Source organism: Meles meles, chromosome 12, assembly GCF_922984935.1.
Source record: "Meles meles chromosome 12, mMelMel3.1 paternal haplotype, whole genome shotgun sequence".
Classification (NCBI taxonomy): Eukaryota; Metazoa; Chordata; class Mammalia; order Carnivora; family Mustelidae; genus Meles; species Meles meles.
This window is the reverse complement of record NC_060077.1, coordinates 20,454,256-20,481,078: the sequence shown is the minus strand read 5'-3', so window position 1 is coordinate 20,481,078 and position 26,823 is coordinate 20,454,256. Positions and strand designations below refer to the sequence as shown.

Sequence of the window (26,823 nt, the reverse complement as noted above, 5' to 3'; positions counted from 1 at the left end):
CTGTCCCTGATGTGGGGCCTTTGGGGTCAGGGGGCACTCAGTGGGGGCTGGCTTAGACCGGGTATTCTTTGCTCTGTCCCCACCTCCAGACAGCTCTTCTGGCCCAGGACTGCCTACCACGGAAGGCCCTGTGCCTGGATGGGGGCTCTGAAGAGTAGAGGGGCACCCCTGGGGGTGTGTGGGTCCCATGAGGGAGCCGCTGTCACCTTAACTCAGATGGGGAAGCCGACGCTCACAAAGGTTAAGTATTTTAAGCACAGTCAGGACCTGGGTGAAGGTGGGGTCACCGGGCAGAGCCAGCCCAGACGCCTGCCTGGCAGCCATGAGGGGCATCTGCGGCCCGGTGGGCTTGGGTCTGCAGAGGCATGCGTGCCCATGCGGACTCTGGCTTCGATTTCAGGCTGCAGAGCTGGTGCCGGGATGACTGACATCTCGGGGAGTGAGGAGTGCAGCACTTGGCCTGAGAGAAGCATGAGTTCCGGGGGACAGAGGTGGACTCCAGCGACGGAGGCGTGCGCCCCCAGACTCCGCCATGGGAGCCCTCCGCGCGGTGGGACCGCATGGAGGAGGCGGGTCTCTGAGAGGCGGACGGGCTCCGATGCGCCCTGGGAGCGTCAGTGACCTCGCAGGAAGAGGAAGAGAGGGATGTCCGTTTGTTGCTCTGAACGCACACACCAAAGACAGACTCTAGGGGACATGGCAAGAACTTCCAGCCAGGGAGCAGTCCCAGAAACAGGCTCTGACCGGGAGGCGCCCCGGTGCCTTGCTGTGGACTCGCAGCCTTCAGAGCTGGGAGAAATACGGGCGTGCAAGCACCCCGCGTGCGTGTTTCCTACGGTAGCCTGGGCGGGGTGAGACGGGGACACTTTGTGCTTGCCCACCGTTCCCCTGGATGGGACCCTGGGAGCAGCACCCACACTGGCTCTGTGTCCTTCAAACTGGGAGCCTGCAGCTGCCCGCCCTCCAGTCACTCACTCACACGCCTGCATTCTCTCCCTGTGCCTGCTCAGTGAGCACCTGCTGCGAACCGGATCCTGGGGCTGGGGCAGCCAGCGAGGCAAGCAGTCCTGCCCCCGGGGTCGGGAGGCCAGCTGAAGCAGGGGCTGGATCCTCTGTCCCCATCTGAAGGGGCTCCTGGCCAGAGCCAGCCAGACCCTCAGCTCCCTGGGGTTCGGCCCTACATCCCCACATCTGTCCCCAGAGCACGGGCCCTCGATCTCCTCCTGTCCTCTGTATCCCCTGCATTTCCCGGGATGTTCGGCAGTCGGGATCTGAGCAGAGAACCCAGCCCAGTGCAGCCAGAGCACATCTATCGTCAGAGGCCGGGGACCTGACTGTGCAGCCGTACTGGGAGCTAGGTGGCCACTGAGGGACAGGACACCCAACTGTCCCTGTGCCCGCTCCCCAGAAATCAGGAGACCCAAACTGGAGCCAGTTGGATCAGGCCACAGGGCATGCTTACAGGGAGGCAGCCAGGAAACCCATTTTGCCAGATATTTGCGGCCCCTCCTTATTTCGCCTGCTTTGGCCCCATAAATATTGCCATTACAAATGAAGATTTATCCAGCGCCCAGCGGGTCTCCGTGACAATGTATCTCACAGGCTTTGCCACGTCCTGCAAGATATTCATGGCTCCACGGTTCCAGAAGGCCGGTCCGTCTTTGGCTCTTGACAGCTCAACGCTAGTTTGGGTCCCCAGAGGTCCTTAACACACTCCCGGGAGATGGAATTTGCCGCAGCGCGTGGGGAGAGCGGGTTCGCAGAACCTGCGGCGGAGCCGGCGCCCGCAAAGCCACGCGGGGCCCGTTGCTTTGACTTTGCAATCGTCAAAATTAATAGCAGGCGTGTTGGATTGTCCTACATTTTTATAGCACAGAGCAAGAGAGGAGCTGGAGCTGGCGGGTGCTCTGCTCCCTGCTCCTTCTGCCCCACCCTCCTGGGGAAGGCAGCCGCTGAGGTGGAGGGTGCAGGAGGGCACGGTCTGGGGCCCTGGCAGGTGACCAGCAGTCTGTCCTCCACGGGCCTCGGAGTCCCACCTGCCGGGCGACCTGAAGTGCAGGAGACCGCTGGTGTGGTCAGTGTGGGCAGCCCGTCCTCTGCCTCAGGGCAGGGTCCCTGGAGTGTGTGACAGGGTGGTGGCCGTAGGGAAGGTCAGTCCTTGGACCCGCAGTGGACAGGAGTTTTGCATCTGCCCTTCTGGGCTCCTGGGGCCGTGAGTGGGCCCTCCTGCCCCGTCCAAGGCTGTGTGCCCCACATCAGGGGCATCTGCGAATGCTACGTTCGCGGTATTCGAGACGATGCCCGCCCCTCTGAAAAAGCACTCGTCTCACAGATTCCCATTTTTCCTCACGTCTGTCCTTGTCATTTCTTCCCACTTGCCAGAGATGTTTTTTGCTTTTTAGCAATTGGTGGTGGTGTTGATTGAAATCTGAGATTCCTGGTGGTCTCCGGGGAGGCCGGTGGTCCATCAGCTGGCCTGGCCTGCTGCTGCAGAGGTGCAGGGTGGGGGGACCTGGCTGCCGAGGGCGCGCCCGCCGGCCTCGCCCGTCTGCTCTGCCTTTGAGGCAGCGTCTGTAGTGGGACTGTCTCCTCCTGGAACACTGGCTGACGTCACTGTGACAGATGGAGTCCGTGACTCAAGGAAGCTGGGAGCCCGAGAGCCACGCTTCCTCCCGCGCTGAAAACCCTCGCAGCCACGCAGCCACCGGTATGTGCTGGGCGCCCTATCTAGAAGGCGTGGGTCGCAGGTGTGACGTGACTCCTCTGGGGAGGGCGGCTGGAAAGGGGCCCCAGGATGGGGGGGAGGGGCGCCTCAGGGAACGCCCCCCTCCCCCTGCTGCAGGGCCCACTCCCCTGCGTCTCTGGGAGAGGGAATTCAGGGTCTGCTCGCAGCCCCAGCGCACGGCCTGACGGCTGTGGGGTCTGTTTCCCTCAGCGACGTGCGCAAGGGCCCAGCCCCGTTTGGCTCCAGCCTCTCCCTTCAGAGTGAGTGGCCCTCGTGGTCTTAGGGTGGCTTTCCAGCCCTGGGCACGGAGTCCTAGTTCCAGGCAGGAGAAAGGGGGAGGGACTGCAGGTAAGAGGCAAAAACCCACATACACCAGCTGAGACTGTGCCTTTTAGACACGTTTCCCAGAAATCCCACCCAGCAAACTCCACTTAAGTCTTATCGATCAGATCTTGGTGCCATGCCACCCCTGGCTGCAAGGTTGACCCAGGATGCGAGCCTTTCAGCTGAACTCATTTCCACCCCAAATGAACTGTGCTTCTACCAACGAAAGGGACGGAGAGGATAGATGCTGGCGAGCCTGTGGAGTGTCTGTCCTGTCCCTTTCCTTAGAACTTCCCTCTGCTCCCCACCCCCATCCCTGCCCCGGCCCCCCCCCCACCCCCACCCCTCCCCCATCCCCTCTCCTCTCCTCTTCCCTCCCTTCCCTCCCCTTCCCCTTTCACACTCTCCCCCTCTGCCTCTCCCATTCACCCGCCTGTATCCTTCCCTTCTGCCCCTTCTCACCCCTCCCCCCCCTCCTCTTCCCTCTCTTCCCCTCCCCCCAACCTCCCCTTCTGCCCCTCCCCACTCCCCCTCTTCTCCGTCCCCTCCCCCTGCCCCACAAGTGTTCTCTTGGCTGCCATAACAAATGACCGCAAACGGGGTAGCATTAAACAGCAGGGATTTGTTCTCTCAGGGTCTGGAGGCCGGAAGCCTGAAATCAGTGCTGGCAGGTTGATTCCTTCCTGAGGCTCGGAGGGAGAATTGGTTCCAGGCGTCCCTCCAGCTTCTAGTGGCTCTTGGCAATCCTTGGCGATCTTTGGCTTGTGAACACCGGACTCCGTCTCTGTCTCCATCATCATGAGGCTTCTCCTCTGCGTGTGGCCCTCTGAGCCCCTCTAAGTTACCAGGACACATGTCCTTGAATTTACGACCCACCCGAATCCCAGATGCTCTCACCCAAAGTCCTTACTCTAGTTACACCAGCAAACACCCTCTTCCCAGGAAGGCCACCCCACAAGTTCCAGCTTCTGGGGCCTCTATCCGAACCGCCACCTCCCCATCCGTCTAAACCAGGGGCACAACCTCTCAGCCTCCAGGCAGCCTTGAGAAACAGCCTGGGGGTAGGGAACTGACCACCTGTGCCAGGGTAGGGCCCTGTGCCCAAGCACATGCGTGACGTCGGGCGGCTGGAACCTTCCACTGGAGCTGGGAGCTCAGGCTTGCACCTGAAATCTCTCTCATTGGGCAGTGCCCGGAGACTTGCTCTAAGCCCCAAGGCCCTCCCAGTCTCTCCGCATCGGCCGCTCTTCTCTGAAACGTCCGGGCCATCCATAGAAACAGCTGCTGGGGCGACTGCTCCGTGGGTCCACGGACAAATCCGGATCTATCCTTCTGGCCCTGAATGTGGTCACTGTGAGCCACCCCTGCACCTGCCTGGGGTCCTCCGCCTCTGGGAGCACAGACTCCGCTGGCACCCAGGTTTGGGGAAGCCGTTGGGGGACTGCAGGCTGCCCACAAGGTTGCTGTGCCACTGTGAGGAGCCCCAGGGCCGAGGCAGGTGGTGCAGTGGTTACACACTGCTCCAGAAGCCTGCTCCCGGCCTGGGCATGCCTGTGGGAGGCCGCACCGATGGCCTGCACTCTGCCTGGGTCCTCTGCCCTGTGCCGGGGCTGCCGGGACCCATCATCGCATGCCGACGGGCTTAAAGCAGCCCAGAGTTATTCTCTTACCGTCCTGGAGCTCCGAAGCCCAAAATGGGTGTCCCTGGGCTGGAACCACGGTGTGGGCAGGGCTGGGCTCTCTGGACGCTCTGGGCTGGACCTTCCTGCCCTTCCAGCTTCAGGGGCCCAGGCGTCCCGTCTGTCCAGGCTCTGTCTTCAGATCTCACGGTCCCCTCAACCGTGTACATCAAACCTCCCACAGACTCTGTGCCTTAAGGGCTCCTGATGGCGCGTAGGTCCCTCCTGGATGGTCCCAGACACCCTGCATCTCAGGGTCCATACGGTGATCCCGTCTGCAAAGCCTCAATTATGGGGTATCTTTGAGAGCTGTCCTGTAGCCTTCTGTGGCCTGCCATCCCAAGCGGGCAGAGGGAGACCCTCTCTGTTAATTGCATGCTATTTTTTTAAAAAAACGTGAACAAGTTGCTAATATTCAGAGTCGTCTGTCTTGGAAAGTCTTGGTTTTAGCCCAGGGACACCCCTTAAAACGCTCTGCCATGAGGGGGTGTCCTTCCTGCCTCTGCCTCGGCGCAGCGTGAAATGGTGCTGAAAGTGACAGGCAGTTGTAATTAACGTCCTTGATGTCAAAATGCAAAATTGGGGACCTTTCCTGGTTCCCTCTAAAATGCTTCTTTGAGGTGATTTGAAGTTGAAAGCGCATGGGTAGGAGGCTGGGTGAGCCTGAGCAGGGGGTGTCCTTCTGTGAAATGTGGAGATAAAAGCACCCGGAGTAGGTCCCACAGGCCCGGGGACCAGTGTAATGACCGCCAGCTGTCACGACCAGCCTGTGACCCCCCCCCATCAAGTCCCAGAGTAACAAGGAGGGGTGGTTTCTGCTTCACTGTCAGAGAAGTCAGCTGGGTGGACATTCCAGAGGCCGTGATGATGACGCATGTAGATTTCCCATTGTTCTCAAAATTCCTTCTCATTCACAGCAAATGAAGAGTCTGGGGCTCTGATTCCCCCACAGGAGGCAGTGGAACATTGCAAACCAGAAAAGCCTTCTCTCCCTCCCATTCTGGAGGCCTCGGCGCCTTTGTGATCTGGCCTGTCCCTGTGCCGCTCCCGGAGGGACTGAGGGCCGTCCCACACAAGGGACAGCTCTCATCTGTGTGTCCGGCTGTCACAGTCTGGGGGCGGCAGGTCAGCGTGGGTTCTCCAGGACTGCCGGGACAAAGCAGGAGCTCTGGATGTCTGAAACCACAGACACTCATTCTTCCACAGCCTGGAAGCTCCAGCAGGCCAGGGCCCCGGGGGAGGGGGCTCCGGCTTCCTCGAGCTCCTGGAGCTCCTGGCAGCCTGTTGGATTCCCTGGCTGGTGACCTCGGCCCCCCAGTCTCTGTCGGGGGTTGTCATGTGGCCATCTTCCCTTTGCCAGCGTCTGTGTCCAAAATCCCCTCTTCCTAAAAGGACCCCACCCCAATTGAGGATGCCTCCGTCTTAGCTGGTGACCTCTGCAGGGACCCCATTTCCACAGGTCCTGAAGGCCAGGACCAGAGCTCACCACCGTTCAGCCCACAGGCTGCAGAGCCTGCCTGTCCCCCATCCAGTGGCTTGACAGATGGGATGAGAGATGAGCCCTGGAGGGCGGCAGCAGGACAGGGGACATTGTGCCCCACCCCCACCCAGCACCAGGCCCAGCTGGGGAAGCCAGGACTTCGGGACGTGAGGACAAAAGCCGGTTCTGTAGGTGTCTGTGTTGACTCCAGGGGCCTTGGCGGTGCTTGGGCTGTGGACCCCCAGTAACGGCCGGGCCACCTTCAGTCTTTACAAGTTTCTTGTGGTTCTGTCTGTCCTCATCACCCAGGGGTCAAGCAGTCCTGCCTCTTCAGAACGAAGTCTTCGTGAAAGAGACAGGTGCCCACGAAGGTCATCCCAGAAAGGAGGGAAGATGAAGGTCCCCAGAGCCCCACGGGGAAGCGCCGATGGGCGGGACTCCACGGGTTTTTAATCAGGGGAGTTGTAAGAGAGCTGGGGCAACCCAGGGGTGCCCCCTGCCCTGGGGGACAGCTTCTCGGAATGGCAGGAAGCCTGAGGCCGCCCCGTGGTGACGAGGGGAGGCGTGTTCAGGCCTCAGCGCTCCCACCTGAGCCAGCCTCCGTTCAAGGTCTGCCCACGCCGCTTTCCCACCCGGTCATGTCCTTGCTGGGGTTTCGCTGTTTCGAGGCGGGTGTCAGTGAGCACGGACGCTGTGCCTTGCTGAGAACTCGCGGGCGCCATGAGCGCTTGGTTCCCACGTGAGCCACACGCCGCTGGCTAACGAGGTCGCAGGACGTGTTCAGGGAGGGGACGTTTACAGAAACACATGTAACACCAGGTGGCATTTTGGCGGATCGATGGAAATGTGGCGAACAGGGCCTCGCGGGAACCCGACCCCGTGTGTCCCCAGGAGCAACAGCTCGGTGTCTGAGGGTTCCATGCTTGGGGCTTTATAGCTCGATCCCCACCGAGGAGAGTCTGGGACGTCTCTCAGAGCCGATGAGGAGCCCCAGTAGCCCCCTACCCACCCCGGGCACTCAGGACGAGCTGTGAGCCTCCAACCAGACCGAATGCCAGTCCAGCCCTCAGCCTCTGGCTATGAGGGTCCCTAACCCCAGGGGGCCTGGGAACATTTGGGGCTCCCAGGGCCTTGCCATCTGTGCCTCCCTCCATGTCCGTGTTTGGGGGCTCCCTCATGATGGGGACATCCATCTTTCACTTTCTGTAAAAGCATCAAAAGCAAGGAAACACCCATGTGCAAACTTCACAGGTTTTCTGGGGCACTCGCGTCGTGGGCTGCCCTGTGTCACGGGCTTCCCGCCTCCCTTCCCCTTGGACTCGGCTGGCCTCCTCTGAGCACACGGCTCTTGTCTGGGGCCCAAGGCGTGGTGGTGCGTGGCTGCTGGCCACGGCCATGTGTCCAAAGCCTGAGCTATGTGAATATTGTTACTAATTATCCTTACCTCTCCGCCCAGAAAAGTGCACCGAAAGTCAAGATCCAAGCCTAACGCCAACAAAAATGCACATAAGTTGGGGGAATGAGTAGTGTCTAGAGAGCAAACGAGGCTACCTGGACATTCCACCAAGGGGCATGTGCGTGGTCAGGCCGGGCCGCGTGGCCTCCGTGGCTTGCTCACCCGAGGCCCGCCCTGCAGCGGGCACGGGGTGGTGGAGGTGGGTTCGCTCCTCATCGTGGAAGCAACCTCCAGCCATGGGGAGCTGGGTCTCTGTTGTGCAGCAAAATTAGCTGTTCTAAGTGACTTTGCCAGCGGCTGACAATGTGGAAGGCACGGCGTAGCTATTTCTGTCCCTCTGGGGGTAATTCAACAGCTTATTTTTAAAATTTTTATTATTGTAAGAACACTTACCGTGCCATCTACCTTCGTGACAAAATTTTAAGTGTTGCTAACTAGGCGCGGTGACGTACGACAGACCTCTTGCTTACCCCTGGAGGTTCCGACGGCTCTGTAGCTGAAAAAAATCTATAAATGACAGAGACACCCGTCGAGGGGAAGGCCCGGGGGAAATGCTAATGTTTCCTTTAGCCCACGAGGACGTGGACGGACGCTGTCTGATGTGACACTTCCAGAAATAGAGCCGAAAGTGTTCCTTTTAAGGTCACAAAGTCACCCCCAGGTTAACGGAGGACAAAGGCGCAGCGGGGCAGAGTGGAGGGAGGAGGAGGGCGGGCAACCGGACCTCAGGCTCTGGGCAGCCCTACAGGGACGCGGTCTGCCCGCAGAGCACCCCACATGTGTGGACAGCCAGAACAGTCATTTGCAGACTGGGGCTGGCCCAGGACACCCCAACTCTTCCTTTTCGTAGCTTTGTGCACCGTTGGAGTTTCTCACATGTGTATGTCTCACTATTATAAGTGAAAAAGTGGCGAGAAGCAGCCCTATGAGTTCCAGGGCCTGACCCCGCTCAAGCTGGGTCCTCCCTCTCCTCCAGCCACCCCCCCCCCACCCCGTCTGACCACCTCACTCAGGGGAGGGAGCCCCAACCCTCAGGCTCCACCACAAGCCCTGGCCCAGCCCCGCCCCAACCCCAGACCCACCCCGTTCCGGAGTGCCCCAGCCTCCCAGTCCCTGCTCTGTCCACATCCTCAGGCCCCATCCCCAGGCCCCATCCCCTGGAGCCCACGCCCTAGGGCTCCTCCCATTCCCCATGCCCCCACCCCTTAACCTCACCCGGCCCCCATCCCCACCTCCCGACCCCACCCTCAGGCCCCCAACCCCACCAGAACCCACCCCCAGGGCCCCCCCACCCTGGCCTCCACCACAGGTCCTGCCCCACTCTGGGTTCCCCCACCCCTGGGCTCCACCCCCCAGGCCCCCACCTGGGCCCCAGAGCCCTCTGGGAGTGTCCGGCCATGATCATCGACACTGCTGTTCCCTCAGGTCTGGGGGCACATCTGCCTTTGGGAGGTGGCTATTTACAGGCTTTCCAAAGTAGAAAATGCAGCACAGACATTTAAAAGTAGCATGATTATATATATATATATTTTTGGTATATTAAAATAAGAGGAAGTGATTTCTGTGTCAAGCAATTTTTCGATTTTATATGCAATGTGTGTCCTTCGGTCCTACATAAACACCAACACAGGTTTGCTGGTTCAAGATGGAATATTCCAGAAAATGGAGGTCCAGGTGCTGGGGCTCCCCTCCTACTCCCAGACTCAGTGGGGCCCCAGCGCAGGCCAATGGGAAGGTGTGTGCGGCTCCCAGGCTGGGACACATGCTCCACCAGCCGTCAGTGGGGTTCGTCGGGCAGCCTCGGCCCAGTACAGGCGTGGCCTTCTTGTTTCAGTCACAACCCAAACCTAAGGGGGCAGTTGGCACAGAGAGGAGCCCCCTGCCCATGCACCAGGGAGCCTGCACGTGGGGGGCTGACGGGCCGGTGGACCCCCATCCCGCCTTTCTGCCGGTTGAAGGACAGTGCCCTGGGGCCTCACTCCCAGAACCAGCATGTCCCAGTCACCCATCCCAGAGAGAGCCAGGGTGCTGTCCCCGCGCGCAGTGGGCACTCCGGCCCTGCTCCTCTCTGTCACATGTGACCCCTCCAGGGAACGTTCCAGAACAACAAGCCCCAGGCCTGACTTTCCCAGGCAGCCCATGTACGCACATGCCTCCTTTCCTGCCTGGTCTCCCAGGTCAGCTCCGTCCCTCTCCGCCCTCCAAAGCAGGGCCCCACGGTGCCAAGTCTTCTGTCGGGCATTCTAGGGCTCCCAGAGGACCGTGGGCATACCCGGTCGAGTCCCATTGTATGAGTACAGTGACATCAGAAAGACCAACAGCGTCAAGGGTCCGGGAGCAGGTGGGCAACCGCTTTGCATTCTTAAAATTAACTTATTTTTATTGAAACATCTTTTTTCAATTAATAGACTTTCCTTGAATTCCTGGAGTTGGGCCTGGGAGAAAAGCTGCAGCCTAAGGCTGGGGACGGGCTGGGGAGGGCAGGAGGGTCCAGGGACCTGCTTGACCGCCCTCCTTTCCCATTTCCCGCCAGGCCTCGCCAAGCCCATTGGCCTGGTGGAGGGGCCGGGGGGCCTGGGCCAGGGCGGCATGGCGGCCACGCTGCATGAGGACAGCCAGGAGACAGAGAGCAAGTATGAGGAGTACGGGTACAACGCGCAGCTCAGCGACCGCATCTCCCTGGACAGGACCATCCCAGACTACAGGCCCAAAAAGTGAGTATGTGGCCGCCTCCCAGGCACCCCCGGCCCAGCCCCCATGCACTGTCGGCTCTCAGAGCATGGACACGGATGTGCACAGACGCGCAGGCAGGTACCCCGGGCGCAGCGTGTCCACCCTAGCCACGCTCTGTAATCTGGGGTCTCGCTGTCGGTGGGTCTCGGGCATCCGGCCCACGCAGACATGCGCAGACCTGGGAGCTGGAGGAGACTTGTCTCCGCTCTGTACCAGGACACCGGTGAAATGCGGGGACCTCAGGGCTCACTTGCTTGACGGCACCCCCCAGCTAAAGCTGTCTGCGCTCTCCATCCTCGAGCCCCTGCCCCCCCGCCACCCGGTCTGCCACTGGCTGTGGCCTTGCCTCGTGACCTCTCAGGACATGGCCTCCTGTTTGAAAGCTCATTAGGTACCTTGGCGGGGATGACATTTGAACAAAATGCCATATTAAGTGGACATGATTACTTGAAAAAAGTCCCTCAGGCTGGGACATGGCCCTGGGAAGGAAAGGCGAGCTTGGCCGGGCTCCTCGCTGTGGCTCTGTCTGTGGAAAGCCCTGGGGCAGCGGGGACCCTGGGGGCTAACAGTGGGGGGGGGGGGTGGGGCCAAGTGGGGAGGCGGGGCTGGCTGTGGAGCAAAACCCAGCACAGCGGCTTGGGGGACGTTTTCAGAGTGTGTTTGAGACTGTGTTTGGGAAGTGGTCCAGGGAGCTGGGTGGAAGGTCTGCGCGGCCCCCCCACCCTGCCCTGGGAGGAGGAAGCCTGAGCAGGTGCATTGTGGGGGCGGTACAGGTGGGGCACAATTGCAGGTGGGAACTCACTGCAGACTCCCCAGACCGAGGAGTGAGGTGCCCTGGGCCAGGTGTCCGAGTGAGGATGGGTGCATGGAGTGGGCCTCCCTGTGGCATGGCCCTGGGGGATCCCTTCACCCAGAACAGACAGTAGGAGTGGCCTGTTCCCTGGACAGTACCGTCCGCAAGTTAGAGGACACCGTCCACCTCTCCTGTTCCTCGTGGGACTTCATCCCAGAGGAATTCCCCTTTGTCCCGGCAGACCCCAAGCACACGCGCCCCCATGGCCTCAGCCCCGCGCCACACGAGAGAACGCGGTTTTACTTCATGGGTACCATCAAAGCATAAGGAATGTCAGCTTTCCTTTCGCGAGATGTTGTAAAGATTCCTTTTCTGGGTAAAAAATGCGGTTCGCTATGAAACAGGCCAATTTGGAGAAACACGCTAAGTGAGTAATGCAGGTGACGTCCGGACGTGACAAAGGCACCGACACGGGCTTGAGTGGCTCGGGTTCGGGACGTGCCCAGTCTGTGCTCTAAGGGCGTGTGTGCGCACGTGTGTGCGTGGTGCGTGCGCGGGCATGCTTGTGTGTGCACTGGGTGAACATGCTTGTGTGTGCGTGTGCGTGTGTGGTGTATGCACGTGCATGATTGTGCGTGGCATTTTCTGAGCGCTCCCCAGGGCGCCCTCACCTCTGGAGCGTGGCCTCAGTAAGGCTCACTCAGTGGCTGGAACTGAACCCTTGGCTCTGGGCTTCTGGGCACACAGCACCCTCCGGAGTCCCCCCAGGACCACCCGGGCTCAGTGACTCCGCCCTGAGCAGCGCCGTTTTACTGCCGCTGTGCTTTGTGGAAGGACAGAATGACATCATGCAGAGGAGTGCAGAGGTCAGGGGTGAGGGTACAGGAGGCAGTTTCCAGCTGCCCCTCCCTGGGCAGTCACAGAGACGGTGAGGAGCCCTCCCAGCCCTGGCAAGTGACTGCCCCCATGAAGTATGACAATGGCCCTGCTGTCCAGGGTTTCGGTGGCCGACTGACCTTCGTCCCCAACCCCCAGAGGTCAGGCTGACACTGTGGCTCGAGCTCCAGCATAGACCACCCCATGTGGTAACCAATGACGTTCCACTGGTTACGTGGATGCTCGTAACCAGTGACGCTCTGGTCACGCACGGTGTCCCACACTTCTGCTGCGCAGGGAGGGTATTTATGGGCAAGCCAGCCTGCTGTGTGAACCCCTTCCTGTGCACGCGGTAGTATTGACGAGGCAAGTGAGTGGCTCCCACCTCCCGTAATCTCACACAGTTTACAGTGCTGGCCCTCCCCTGTCCAGCTGTCGCCAGCCCCGGGCTGGGGCAGGGTTCTCCCGGTGGTCCTGCTGCATCTTGAGCCATCAGAGCATAGAGCAGATGTGAGTGTGTGTCATGGATGCCATTGTTGGCTGCCCTGAAATGTGGTTCTCTTTCCTTGAGCTCCAGCTCCTCGTTCCCACAGGGAACCCGTGCAAACTTTCCGCTCCAGCCACAGGGCAGGTCACGTGACTCAGGATTACGGCAATTAGAGCGTTATGTCCGCCAGCCACATCTACAGGTCAGTGGTGTCATGTGGTCTGGGCCAGTCCAATCAGAGTGCATGTTGGAATTATCTGCGGTCACTGGGGGAAAAAAATCAGGCTTTTCCGTCAAAGTAAAACTGCAAAAATGGGAACATGGGGAGCTATACCATCTTACTATTATGAGCAGAAAGCTTGGAGTTCCCACAGCCCACTTGTGGAACTCAAGGAAAAACCCAGTGCAGAGTGTGGCCAAACTGGGAGGTAGGGAGGAATCAGGTTCCAGGGCCATCATTGGAGCACCTAGATCAAGCTGTTCCTGAAGTCAACATCACAATAAATTATAAATAAATGAAAACTTCCCTAGGCTCTGTTGTAAATTAGCACACATACACGCATATATTTCTAAATCTTTTGCTCAAATATTTAGATTGTACTTCTTGCATTTTTTAAAAAAGATTTTCTTTATCTATTTGAGAGAGTTAGAGAGAGCATGAGAGAGGAGAAGGTCAGAGGGAGAAGCAGACTTCCTATGGAGCTGGGATCCTGATAAGGGACTTGATCCTGGGACTCCAGGATGATGACCTGAGCCAAAGGCAGTCGCTCAACCAACTGAGCCACCCAGGCACCCTATTTCTTGCTTCTGAACGGGCTCTCCCTGCTCCGTCTAGCACAACCCAGCACACTCCTGAGTCCTCAGAGCACTTTCCTCTGGCACCTCACTGTGCCGGCATTTGCCTGAGGGGAAGGTGTTCCTTTGGCTTTCCCTTTGAGGACTGAGGCCTTCCCTCCTTCCCTCCTGTGGCAGAGGCTCCCTCTTTAGGAAGGCTCCATCTGCTGAAATAAAGCCAGATGGGAGTGACCAGTTCCCTCTCAGCCTCATGTTACAGAAGAAGACATCACGGCAAACTTTGAAAGAGCTGACATTTACAATATGCCTTAATTGATAGAGATCTGATTTACAGACCCCGATTGGAAGGGGTACTTGTAACAGAGAATGTGGGTTCCATTTTCTTACATGTTTATTTATATCCGTTGCTTTCCCAAAAAGAAATGGGGAGGCTTTGATGATTGTGACATGCACAGACCCCCTGCCCCGTGCACGTGTGGATGACAAACTAGAAACCAGAGAGAAGCTCTTCTGAGCCCTTACTCTCCCGCCAGGCTCCTGGGCCAGGGGTGTAGTCATGTGGTGACAGCCTGCATGTGACCTTGGCTTTGAACACAGCCCCAGCCATCCCAGGGGAGACCCACACCCTGTGCAGCTCAGTGAGTGGGGTGCCTGATCATTGCCCCAGGACTTGTTTGAGACCCGTGTGCTGCAGAGCACTGCCTACAGACCAGGCACTGACTCATTCAACCCTGTAGCAAGGCTGTGAGGACAGACAGGGCCCACATTTTGCAGATGAGGAAACCAAGGCAGGAAGAGTCGAGTACCTGGATTGGGCCCATGGGCCATAGTTTGCACGAACCCCACGTGCATTTCCCCCCAGAATCTCACCTTCTCCACATAAGTCAAACATGGAAGGGAAACTGTCTTCCAGAATCTGCTCTCTCTCCTGCCTCAAGGGCTGGGGACTCTACGTCCCTCCCCTAGATTGGATGGGCTTTGTGGCTGGTCATCCAGTAGTGGAGGGTAGAGGTGAAGTGGTGAGGCGCCCGCGGCTTCCACCCTGCCCAGCTCAGCCCTGGCCTTGGCCTGTGAGCCGCCACAGAAGCAGTCTGCCTGTCCTGATGCCTCTGTATAGGGAGGAAGCCCAGACGTGCCCGTTCAGAGCATCCAGGGACTGGCCCGAGAGCACACAGGGAGAGCACGGCCAGCGGGACCGGCTGCTGCCACCCCCACGGCCCCATCCAGCCCACCTGATGGCCACGCACCCTTGCTGGCCCACGACCCGCAGCGGAGGCCCTCCAGGAGCTGCAATGGGGAATCAGGTCACAGTTGCTGTGACCAGGAGGGTCTGGGCTGGTGGTAGTCACACCGTTGTCGGTGACAGGAGCCCGTGGGAGGAAGGTCGGGATGGGCCACTGCAGAATGCTGACCTCTCGGTTTGTGACGCTGGCGGCTGTTTGTGGGGGCCCTCGTGAGCTCAGGAGGCCCCCAGCAAACATCTCTGCATGACCGACTGAACAGACACGTAAATGGAAGCTCGTCTCTGCCCGCCTTTAGCTTTCAGATTTTGACTCCCTAAATAGCCTCAGCCCCCGCGGAGCCCACCTGTCCAGTGAGAAATGGCCTCGTGCTGGATGCTGACCAGTGTCGCCACTAGAAACACACGTGGGGTGTGGGCGTGCTGCACGTGCGTGCGTGTGTTAATGTCTGTGCGAGGTCCTTGTGTTAATGCGTGTGCACCCATGTGTCTCCATGTGTGCATGCGTGCGTGTGTGTGTACATGTGTCCGCGTGTGTGCCTGCCCCGACTGACGGTCTGTCCACTCTCAAACCAAAGTTCTCACTCGCTTTCTCATGGTAGGTAATTATTGATTCCCTTTGTCTGGAGCGGGTAGCTTTTCCAATTAAGCAGCAGCTTTAATTATGCCACAAAGCACATAACATAGATCTTGATTATTAAGACCGGCCCACGGGATAATAAAAGGGAGACTGGCAGATCCAAATTAACCAGGATCATAAACGCGAGCGGCCGAGCCCGAGCCGTCCTCCATCATGTGCAGTAACGTGCCCCCTGCTGCCTGTTTGCAGAGTCTCCGTGCGTGTTAACCGTCTGTGCCATGCACAGCTTGGCTGCCGGTGCTGGTCAGTCAGATGGAGAGCCTGGGCTGCGAGCGGAGCTGGATCCAGTACCTCGTGCCGGGTCCCGGCTCCTGAGGCTCCTGAGGCTCCTGGGTTTGGGGTCGGTCGGAGGAGGCAGGCGCCTCCAACGGGGAGACCGGGAATCGTCATGGGAGTGTGCGGGGTGAGGAAGGCACCGGGTTCCCTTACTGGCCAGGGAGCACGGAACGGCAGCCCCGAGGCGTCCTGAGCGGACGGGTGATCGGTTAAGGCAGGCGACAGGCTGCAGGGGTCGCACGGGTCTGCCCCATGCTGCTCGCGGTGGGGGCCGTTCTGCCTCTTGGCACCCTGCGTCCTGCCTGCCTCAGCCCCCTCTGCCGCCTGGCCAGCGGGAAGGCCTCGCAGAGGTGTGGCCTTGCCTATCAAGGTCTCTGTGTTTGTGTGGACGCTCCTGTGAGGGTGGGAGCGTGTCCCCCACAGCAGGCAGGGGCCACCCCAGGAAGGTATCCACCAGGAGGCGGAAACACTCCCTGGGTGACATGCTTCTGAGAACCCGCCCGCAGCTGTTCCCAGAAACATCTGTCATGTCTCTGGAAGGCGCAGCCCCTGGACAGGCGCCCCTGACGGGAGATAGATCCGCATCCTGCTGTCAGCAGGCAAAGCCTGCTGCTCCCCCGGGAGGGGTGCTGCATCTCTGTCCTGCACTCATTCCTCCAGCAGTACAAAGGGCGTCCCCATAAATTTCCATTAGTGTCGCTGCCATGGCCCTGTTTCCTGAGAGGCCAGCTGGGACGTGCCTGCCATGCGCTCTAACCGAGACCTTGGAAGAGGCTCTTCAGGGCCTCGTAACCAGCCCTGCTCCTCTGTGGGTTTATAAATCCTCTCAGAGCTGTCCCTGCGGTTGAGGATTGCCTGTGGCTCTGGCTGTGGGTGGGGGACGCGGAGTCTGAGCCGTTGTCGCCGTGCGCCAAGCTCAGCTGCCCGGCCAGCCGGCACCTGCCGCACACGCGTCTGCCCAGCGCACCTGTAGGAAGCACATACTGTGTGCCAGCGTCTGCTTGCTGAGCCCACCCCCCGCCACAGCTGCATGGACACTGGGTGTCATGGACACGGACCTTCTGAACTCAGCAGGGGCTGTGATGTCAGGGGCCTTCATGGCTGGGAGCTCCGTGGCGGGGCAGTGGCAGGGCTGGCGTCGTCCGGGGGTGGTCGCACGTGTGGATGCGATCCCAGCTGTCCACCAGAGAACCACTGTATGGCGGTCGGGTTGCCTCTGTGGTACCTCAGGACCCCGAAAACAAAGGCATCCTGCTCTCCGTGACTCTGCCCAGAGGCACGTGGCCTCACTTTGCTGTGCTCTGTGGGTGGGAGTGGCTGCGGTGGGAGGGTCCCGACGAGGCATGCAGGGGTGCAGCCTGCTGCTGTGGCCTCTTCGGGAAGCACGGTGGCCACTGCCCCTATTTGAGACCGTGCATCACAGTGTTTGAGGTACATGGGCTGGATGACACCCCAGGAGGACTGGGGTCCCCCAGAGAGAGTGGATGTTCTCTGTCAGTGACAATAATGTCACATCAACATCCCACACTTCAGCTAGAAGTGGCTGCACAAGGAAGGAATTCCCAACCTCCCGTAACCAGCTGCTGCAGTGAGGGTCCAGAGGCGTTCAACTGGCAGCGGCTGACTGCGTCAGGGCCCCAGCTCTCCCCAGTTCTCTGCTCTGTCACACCCATCCTCGTAGTCACAACGTGGCTGCTGCAGCTCCCAGTGTCACATCCTCACACCCTCCCGAGGGGCTAGAAAAATATGTGTCTGCATCTTGTGTGTCCTAAGAACAGAGGACCCTCTGCCGGAAGGCTCTGCAGACCCTGCCTCATGTGTCCTGGGCCGTCTGCCCGCCGTCTGCCCGTCTGCTCTGTGAGCTATGAGAGGCAGGGGTGCTTGTCTGCTTCTCTCAGGTGCTTGTGCTGTTCGGTCCGCTCGCTCTCTGGCCTCTCAGATCCTGGGGGCTGGCTGAGACTTCAGCGGACGGGTTGGCAGGTGGCCCTCTCCCTGCACCCACAGAGCTGAGGCCCCAAGCTGGGACTGCCTGTCCTGGCAGAGGGCAGGGTCAGGACAAAGCCCTGTTGCCGAGGGAACCCCAGCTCCCATGGACAGAACCTCCTTGAGACGAGGCGGTGGTCAGATGTGTGACCACGAGCACCGTGCCGAGCCCACTGTTCCCGGCTGTCCTGTCTGCTGAGGGAGAAGCTCACCGCATGTCCAGGCAGAGCCCTCCCACCGCATGGCGAGCTCGGGGATGTGCATTCCAGGGCCAGCGCCGGGTCAGGACCCCTTCATCGCACGTGGCAGAAGATCATCTGGCTTTAGGTGGAATGAGAGATGGGGCAGGGGTCGCGGGGGGCCACAATGGCCAGTGGAGAGGGTGGACGTGCAGGGCCTGAGTCCCTGTGCCACACAATCCCGAGGGCAGCCACAGCCCAGCAGCAATGGGTACTTAGCACATGGCAGAGAGAGCCGGTCGGGAGGGCCCCACCTCAGGTGACGCGTGGCCACACTAAGCCCCATCACCTACGGCCTGTCCCCTGAGGAGGCAGAAGGGAGGTGATGCAGGTAGGCTGGGAGGAATGCTGCCTTCAGTGGGGCCTGGTTCTTATCTTTTCGTTAGCCATGAGTCTTCCCTGATAACAGCCCTTTCCGTCTGCCTGTTGAGCACAAACTTTCTCTAACGGGATAGGGATTGCATTATGAGTAGAAGAGGGTTTTTTTTTTTTTTTAACTTATTAACATATAATGTATTATTTGCTTCAGGGGTACATGTCTGCCAATTGTCAGGCTTACACAATGCACGTGCCCTCCCCAGTGTCCCTCACCCAGCCACCCCATGCCTACCCACCCCGCTCCCTTCCAGCAACTCTTTGTTTCCTGAGATTAAGAGTCTCTTATGGTTTGTCTCCCTCCCGATCTCATCTTGTTTCATTTTTTCCTTTCCTTCCCCTCATGACCCCTCCACCCTGCCTCTCAAATTCCTCATATCGGGGAGATCATATCATAATTGTCTTTCTCTGATTGACTTATTTCCCTCAGCGTAATACCCTCTAGTTCTATCCACATTGTTGCAAATGGCAAGATTTCATTTCTTTTGATGGCTGCGTAGTGTTCCATTGTGTATATATATCACCTCTTCTTTCATCTTTTATCCATTCATCTGTTGATGGACATCTAGGTTCTTTCCATAGTTTGGCTATTGTGGACATTGCTGCTATGAACATTCAGGTGCACGTGCCCCTTCGGATGACTACGTTTGTATATTTAGGGTAAATACCCAGCAGTGTGATTGCTGGGTCATAGGGTAGCTCTATTTTCAGCTTTTTGAGGAACCTCTGTGCTGCTTTCCAGAGTGGCTGCCCCAGCTTGCATTCCCACCAACAGTGTAGGAGGGCTCCCCGAAGAGGCTATTTTAGAGCAGTATTGCACTGGGACAAAATGGACCGTATGCATTGTGCTGTTTCTAATTCCAGCAACTTAGAAAGTACACACGTTCCCAGTGGGGTGACTGGTCAGGGCAGATGAACGCTGCAGGCAAAGACAACCTCTCCCTGCCCAGCAGGTGTGCCTGGGAAAGGCCCGTGCTCTCAGAAGTGCTAATTTAAGCGTCCCACAGCAGGCGGACAGCCACACTCATCCATACGATGCCTGCAGGGATTGGCCCGTGGAACCACGTGACTGTGGACCGGGGTGCCCAAAGTCCAGGACTGTCTGTGCGCCTGCTCCCCACTGCCCGCTCGAGCCCTTGGACAGGACAGCGGTCAGGCCCATGGTGTCCTGCCTGTGGTCCTTGGGGGGCCAGTGTCTCTGCTATGTGATGGGGGCTCAGCCTGGGCTGCCTTGAGGGGGTGCTATGGTGGGCAGGCAAGCATGGGAGAGTCTGGCGAGGGCAGGCAGACTCTCGTTGATGAGTGAGGTGCCCACGGACTCCGGCGTCCCCAGGGCTCTGTACCATGAGCGGGGCTCATGTGGGGAACACCCCTGACCACCCCGGCCCCCCAGTGTGGAGATGGGAAGGAGCCTCAAGCCACGCTGACCTTCCCACGCTGTATGGGGTTAAGGCTCACCCTCCCCTGCATGGAGCCCACCGTTCCCATAGGGGCCACGTCCTGGCCAGTGGTGCCCCCAGGCACCCCTCCCATCTTTTCTCCCTTTCTTCCTCCTTAACTGAACCCCAGACGTGGCTGGGCGAAGCCCGTATGAAGGCTGATGTCTGCAAACCTCGCAGGGGGCCGAGTCGTGGCCAGTGGGACATATGTGGATGTGGGGAGCATGTGCCAGGTGGGGAGGGCATGACCTTTCTCTCCTTCCCTGCTTCCTGCGATGGCACTGGGGCTGCCGGTACATGCAGGCTTGGGGACCACCCCACACTCAGCACAATGATGAGACAGAAGGGCCCGGCTGCCAGCATCCCAGTCTCCAGTCGCCCCAGACCACAGCTCCACAGTGCGCCAACACAGAAACCAGCATCTGCTTTGTTATTATCACACCTGTGACCCCCAGACTGTCCTTCAGTCATGTCCCCCCAGGCCCTTCCCCCAATGTGTCCCTACAGCCGTGCCCTCCTGGGCTGTCCCCGCAACTGCCCCATCCCCCCAGTGTGTCCCCGTACAGCCGCACCCAGACATACTTGAGTGTTACTGGGCTCAGGGAGGGGACAGCCCAGACACAGGGTTGGAGTCAGCTTACTCTGTCACTTCGAGGTTACATGCTTCTGTTTGCCAAGCTCCAAGGTAATCTGTCCCGTGCTTTACAATCATCGTGACCACAGTCACGCTGTTTTTACAAAGCCTGTCTGGACAGCACCAGGTCCCATAACAGACATGACTCTGTGGATTTTCTAGACTCATTCTTGCTGGAGGAACTAAGTGAAAAAAACCTCAAGAAGGAACATCACTTCGTGTGAAGAATTCCTTCCCGGCCATGGCTTCTAAGGCAGGACAGAAAGGCAGAGAGGTTATCTGGGGACCGCCACCACACAGAGGGCCCAGCACGGAATCCAGGCTCTCAGAACTAAATTCATGGAATAGACTGGGCTTGTATGCTTCTGGGAACTGACCTAACCCCGTGAGACGTGTGTCCAGGCTGTGGAGAGCTAATCTGGGAGCAGCATCCTGCTGTGTCAGTTAGAAACTCGGGGCACGTTGTCTGGGCCTAGGGAGTGGTGCCCCGACGTGAGTTCCCTGTGGACTCCCAGCCTGGGTCCCACCTCTCCTATGAGTTCCATATGGGTGATTCCGCTCCGTGGCCCTTGGGACAAGGGTCAGCTGCAGGTCTCCGTGATGGCACTCTGCTCGTTCATTGGTCCCCCTGGTTTGAGCAGAGACCACGTCTGACCCTGACACTATGTCCCTGCCTCTGCCCCTCGTGCTCGCTGGGGTGCAGCTCCACCACACTCCCCATGGCCCCAAGGCCCACCTCCTTCCTGGTTACCCCCATCAGAGATGAACAGGATGGACTCTCAGCCCCAAAACACACCTGGACTTGGCATTTCTATGATGCCCACTGTTCTCAGATCTGCATGGCTGGGTGGGTGCCCGAAGACCCCTAGTCATGACGACGCCAGCCAGCCTCGGATGGGGTGGTCCTTGTGCAGGTCTCCCGCCTCCCACAGGTCTGGCTGCAGACCCAGCCCTGCCTTTCTCCTTGTGGCACCTGTCACTGGAGTTGGGGCCACCCGAAGCCCAGCATGTTCTCCCCTTGGGATGTGGGAACTATGTATATCCACAAAGTCCCTGGAGGAACTAAGTGAGAAGGAACATCACTTTGTGTGAAGAATTCCTTCCCGGCCGTGGCTTCTACAGCAGAGAAAGGCAGAGAGGTTATCTGGGGACCACCACAGCACAGAGGGTCATATTCGTGGAGTCTCTTGTGGGGGAGGTGGCACCTTTCAACCCACAGGCAAGGGAGGACTCTTCAAAGTGGAAAGCCCTGGAACAAATCATTAGCACAGCGAGCTCCCTTATCTGCAGGAGCACAGAGACCCAGTGCGGGGCCGCGGCATCAGGGTCCCCCATCTTCCCTGAAACAGCCACCGTCCTTGGCTGAGGTCCTGGTGTAGCCCCTGCCAGACTGTGGGACTCAAGAAGTGAGGAATCCAAATGTAAGCCAATCAGAGCGTCCTGTCTCCTCGGGCCACGGTGATTGGTCCAAGGCAGGGCGTGCCGCCCAATCAGAGCCAAGGAGTCAGAGGGGGCTTTCCCACCTGTGCCGGAACCGGACTGTGCTCCCCAGAGCATCTCTCAGCCCCATGAAGCTGTGGAGCGAGAAGAGCCTGTGGTCCTGCCCATGTCCTCTGAGCCCCTGGGCCTTGTTCCCGCTTGATGGACCTGCGGAGCAGAGGATGGAGAGTGTATCTGGAGGGTTCTATTGCCCTGGATTCCCGGGAGTCTTGTGATCTCCCCGGAGTGTCTGTGTCAGGAACCTGCAGGGGCATGAGCCTGCACAAAGAGCATTTTCCATCCGGTGAGGGCGGCGTGTTCTAAGGTTAGCGGCTGCCATGACCCCCAGGGTGAAGTGCAGGTGGCTGGCAGGAACGTCTACACCCCGTGGAAGGTCGTGAGAACAGCCATCTCGCAGGGGCCCCTGTGTCCTGCTGCTGCCTCCTCCAATGCCACGTGGTAATCAATCCTGGGACTCACAGCCAGAGCTGCGGGGGAGGCTGTCAGTGCATGTGTGCACAGTGCGGAGGGCAGAAAGGGGCACTGAGTGTCCCATGGGAGAGGGGCACGCTGCCCTCCACAGCCCTCCTCACCAGCGCAGCCCATTTCTCATCACACCCAGTGCACCCCACCTGCCGGTTCCTCCCTGTCCCCTCATCCTCCACGTGTTGGTTCCTCCCTGTCGGGTCCGTTTCTGACTGAACTGTGTCCCTCAAGTTCATACTTGGGAGCCCTGACCCCCAGCACCTCAGGATGTGACCATGTGGAGGCAGGGCCTTACAGAGGTGACAGGTGAAGTGGGGTCTCCCAGGTGGGCCTGTCCCCTATGGCTGAGTCCCTGTGGAGAGCAGAGCAGGGTGCAGACACACGCAGGGCACAGCCACTGAGACATGGTGGGAAGGTGGGAAGACCGCGTCTGCCCACTGAGGGGAAGCCTCGGGAGGAGCCGGCTCCACTGCCCTGGATCTGGACTCCAGACCGTGAGCACATGTGTGTGTGTGGCTTAGGCCACTGTGTCTGTGGTGTTTGTTCTGCAGTCAAGCTGAGCAGGCCAGGGCTCACCTCACTGCCCGGCTACTCATGGCTCTTCCTTGGCTGCCTGGTCTAGAGACAGCCCCAGGGTCCCCACCCATGACCCTGTGTGGCCACTGCCTCTGCCCCTTCCTCTGCAAAGTCACGCTGCCATGTCCACTGTTCTTGTCTGTGCGTCGTTGTGAGGGCAGAGATGCTAGCGTACTGTGGGCTAGGAGGGGTCACTGGCACTCTCCTGCCGGCGCTGGGGTGGCTGGCCCTGGGCACGACTGCTGGCTCAGGTTCTAACTGCAGCTGTACTCACTCCGTAGGAGGGAAGTTGGCCCTTTTGAGGAGGGTTGTGTGTGAGTATGAGTCATTGTGAGAATGTATGTGAGTGTGAGTCAGTGTGAGAGCATGTGTCAGTGTAAGAACACGGGTGAGTGTGAGTCGATGTGAGAACATGTGAGAGTGTGAGTCAGTGTAAGAATGTGTAAGTCCGTGTGAGAGCATGTGTGTCTGTGTAAGGACACGTGTGAATGTGTGAGATGTGTGTCAATGTGGTCAGTGTGAGAATGTGTCAGTGTGCATCAGTGTGAGAACATGTGTGAGTGTGAGTCCATGTGAGAGCGTGTGAGTATGAGTCAGTGTGAGGGTGTGTGTGTGTGAATGTAGTGTGAGTCAGTGTGAAAGCGTATGTGTCCATGTAAGAACATGTGTGAGTGTATGAATGTGTGTGTCAGTGTGAGAATGTGTGTCAATGTGGTCAGTGTGAGAATGTGTGAGTGTGAGTCCGTGTGAGAGCGTGTGTGAATGTGTGAGCGCCTGTGTCTAGTTGAGTGGCCTCTACCATCTTAAGGAGAGATTTGGTATATTTACGTTTATTTTGGCAGCAAATGTACACGACTGGGCTCCTCCACGTGTATCTTTCTATTTCCTTTGCTCTTGTTTCCTCTTTTTTTCCCTCACGTTATTTTTGACCGTTTGCTAAGTTAGTTCCTGTCTGTCTCCCTTAGCCCCTGGTGAATTCATTCCACCACATTATTACCCCAACAGCCCCTTGCCTTCTGCAGGCCCCTTAGCAAATATGTATCATTTAATCAGATCGAGGAACCAGATGTCCCTTGCCCCACGCCCAGCCCCTGCATCGAGGCCCCTGGGAAAACCACACATCCCCCCCTTGTGCCCCTCAGTCCTTAGGTTTGGCCGAGGCTGTTACCTTCAGCCCCGATGACGAGGCCGTCCCTGCTTCATGTCCACTTCAGTGGCCCTCCACTGACGTTGACCCGGCCCCCCTCAGCCCATCGCCAGCTACCCGGGTTTCACTTTCCGCACCACACTCAAGGTGCAGGGTTCACTGTGGACGCTGCTCCCTCAGCCCCCCACTGCACACCCCCTGCAGTTGGAACCACGTGTTGATGGCACTGGGCTCAGGGCTGGGCCCCACTCACCACTGGACCACGACCTGACATGACTGCCATTCCCTGACTTTCAGCATGGACACAGCAGACTGAGGCTCAGAGCACTGGAGCCCGTGGCTTTGGACGGACGTCATCACTGAGTCTGGGCGTTCCCCCACGGCCTTGTTGCTCTTCCATTGGGTATAAGATCAAGAAGCAGCTGAGAGGGCACGCCCCACGCTGACCACTGACCACTGACCACAAACTGTGTCTCCCGCAGGTGCAGACAGATGACCCATGCCACTGACCTGCCCCAGATCTCCGTGGTCTTCATTTTTGTCAACGAGGCCCTCTCCGTCATCCTGCGCTCCGTGCACAGTGTGGTGAACCGCACGCCCTCGCGGCTCCTCAAGGAGGTCATCCTGGTGGACGACAACAGTGACAGCGGTGAGTGGGGGCCAGTGATGGACCCCAACAGCACAAACAGCCTGGAGCTTGGGGCCAGAAGCCTGGAGTTAGGGTGGGCCAGGCTATACGCCCGGGAGCTCCAGGACGGAATCCTCCCTGCCTCTCCTAGCTCTGGGGACGGCTGGTGTCCTTCGAGCTCTGGCTGGAGCTACACCCCTCCCCCCTGCCTCATCTTCACCCAACCTCCCCCTGTGTGTCTCCTCTTGTACCAACACCTGTTGTTGGACGAGGCCCACCCAAAGTCCAGGAGGATTTCGTCTCAAGATCCTTAGCCAGTTACACCCACAAAGACCCTATGTTGAAACTCATCCCGTTCTGAGCCTGTGGATGGACCTTAAAGTGGGGGCTCTGTTCATGCCCTACAGATGTTGCCCAGAAGAGCCCAGGTGGGCTGAGTTCCGTATCTGCTGATCACACCTCCTGCCTCTTGCCTGTGGGGGGGGGTATGGGCTCCAGTGAGGGTCTGCTGGTGGGGGAGCTGGGTCGGCAATCACTGCGGGGACCCCGCAAGCATCCCATGCCCACCAAGCGCAGAGGGCTCAAAGCCCCTGCTGGGGGTCCAGAGACACCTGGGCACCAATCAAGCCAGGAGCCTGAACCCACCATAGGCGTCCCCGAGACTGAGGTCCTGTGGGCTTACCATGCGGGGCTCTCCTCTGCACCTCTGGAGGGAGGGAAGTGGAGGAAATTCGGGGGACATCTCTGGAGCCCTCCAAGGGCAGGAGGTGCTGCGTCCAACCCAGGGCCGGCTACTTGTCTACACTGTGGGACCCCAAGCTGACCCTGTGAAAGGAGCCAAGATCGGCCATCTCTCAGAAGGTGGCGACTGTTGGGGCCTTGGGGAACTGGGGTCCCACAGTGTCTGTCCTCAGGGCTCATGCATGTAGCAGCGGGTGTCACGGCTGTATACCGCCCAGTGTGGGCCAACCCCGTGTGCTTGCCCATGCGTCTGTGAGAGGCCTTCCTTCCTCTTCATGGGGGAGGAACCCAGCCCCAGGGGGTGCCTGTCTCCGTGACAGACACCTCAGTCCAGTCAGTCCCATTTGGCTGGTTTTGCCTGTTGTGCCCACACGGGAGGGTGAGCCCCACCGTATCCCCAGCCCCCCGAAGCACGTCTGGCCGCCGCGGGTGCCCTTCAGGGACTGTGGAGGACGGGCCCGGGGCACACAGCTCCCCAGCCTGCCCACGCTGACCTGGGGCGACCTCGGGGCCCTCCCGGGCGCGGGTTGCTGAGGCGATTCTGTGTCTGCTGCAGTGGAGCTCAAGGCCAGCCTGGACCAGTACGTCCACAGGCGGTACCCGGGCCTGGTGAAGATCGTGCGCAATAGCCGGCGGGAAGGCCTGATCCGGGCGCGGCTGCAGGGCTGGAAGGCGGCCACGGCCCCCGTGGTGGGCTTCTTCGATGCCCACGTGGAGTTCGGCACAGGCTGGTGAGAGCAGGGTGCGGGGGGGCAGGGCCGGGGGCTGGCTGAGGGCACTCCCCGGGGACCAGTAGAGCATGAGCCTGGGGACCAGGGCATCCGAGTCTGGCTCCCGGGCGGGAAGCCGCTTGTGAGGCGCAGACGGCAGGACACCATGTGCCTGGCACACCACCGCGCACAGAGAGCACGGCCACACACAGCTGTGTGCTCACGCCCCCCGCGGGGTCCTGGCGCGCTGTCAGCAGCCCAAGCTCCGAGCACCAGTTGGAAGCAGTTTCTTGCCCTGGGGAGCCCTCTTGTGCACCATGTTGGGGGGGAGTGGGCCTCTAACAGACACCTGCAGGGGCACGTGGCCAGGGAGTGGCCAGGCTGTAGGGTGAGTCAGGAGCAGGTGTGACCCCACACCCCGGCGGGGAGGCTAGGGCGCTCTCCCTGGGCTAGTGCTTGCCCTGCGGGCCTGGTGCTCCGTGAGGCCTCCCGGCCAGCAGCCCCAATATCCCCTGAGGGGCGGCTGGAAGTGCAGGTCTGTGCAGCCTCGGGTCTGCAGCGTGAGGCCCTGGAGTCCTCATAGGTGCCACGGGTACAGCCTAGGCCACCTGGAAGCCTGGTGCAGCTCTGCAGCAGCCTTAAGAATGGTGTCTGCTGCCTAGTGCGTTATCCCCAGTCCAGGGGGAGGCCGGTTCTCCAGAGAGTGTCGGACCAGGGCTGCTCCTGCCACCTCTGTCCAGACCCCACTGTCCCGAGACAGGGGGTGTGCTGATGTCCTCAGAGCAGGTGTCTGAGGACGTCTTGAGCAAATAGCAGGACATGCTTCAGAGCTTTCTAGACAACGGCAAGCTGGTCCCTTAACCTCTCCGATGACTGCATGTG

The 26,823-nt window shown here is 59.4% G+C and overlaps 1 protein-coding gene across 6 annotated transcripts in view; it reads left to right on the top strand.

Moving 5' to 3' along the window:
- Window positions 1-26,823, top strand: part of GALNT9 (polypeptide N-acetylgalactosaminyltransferase 9) — a 72,025-nt gene that overhangs the window by 12,300 nt on the left and 32,902 nt on the right. Inside the window, exons 2-5 of one of the 6 annotated variants that reach the window (XM_046025833.1) lie at window positions 401-2,707; window positions 10,198-10,378; window positions 24,345-24,511; window positions 25,788-25,962. In XM_046025833.1, the coding sequence (XP_045881789.1) occupies window positions 2,623-2,707; window positions 10,198-10,378; window positions 24,345-24,511; window positions 25,788-25,962 (608 nt within the window). In that variant the 5' untranslated portion in view covers window positions 401-2,622. Of the gene's footprint in view, window positions 1-400; window positions 2,708-9,829; window positions 10,006-10,197; window positions 10,379-11,156; window positions 11,680-12,577; window positions 12,756-24,344; window positions 24,512-25,787; window positions 25,963-26,823 lie in introns of those variants that run through there. The other 5 variants (XM_046025835.1, XM_046025837.1, XM_046025832.1 and 2 more) reach the window with 5 other exon arrangements.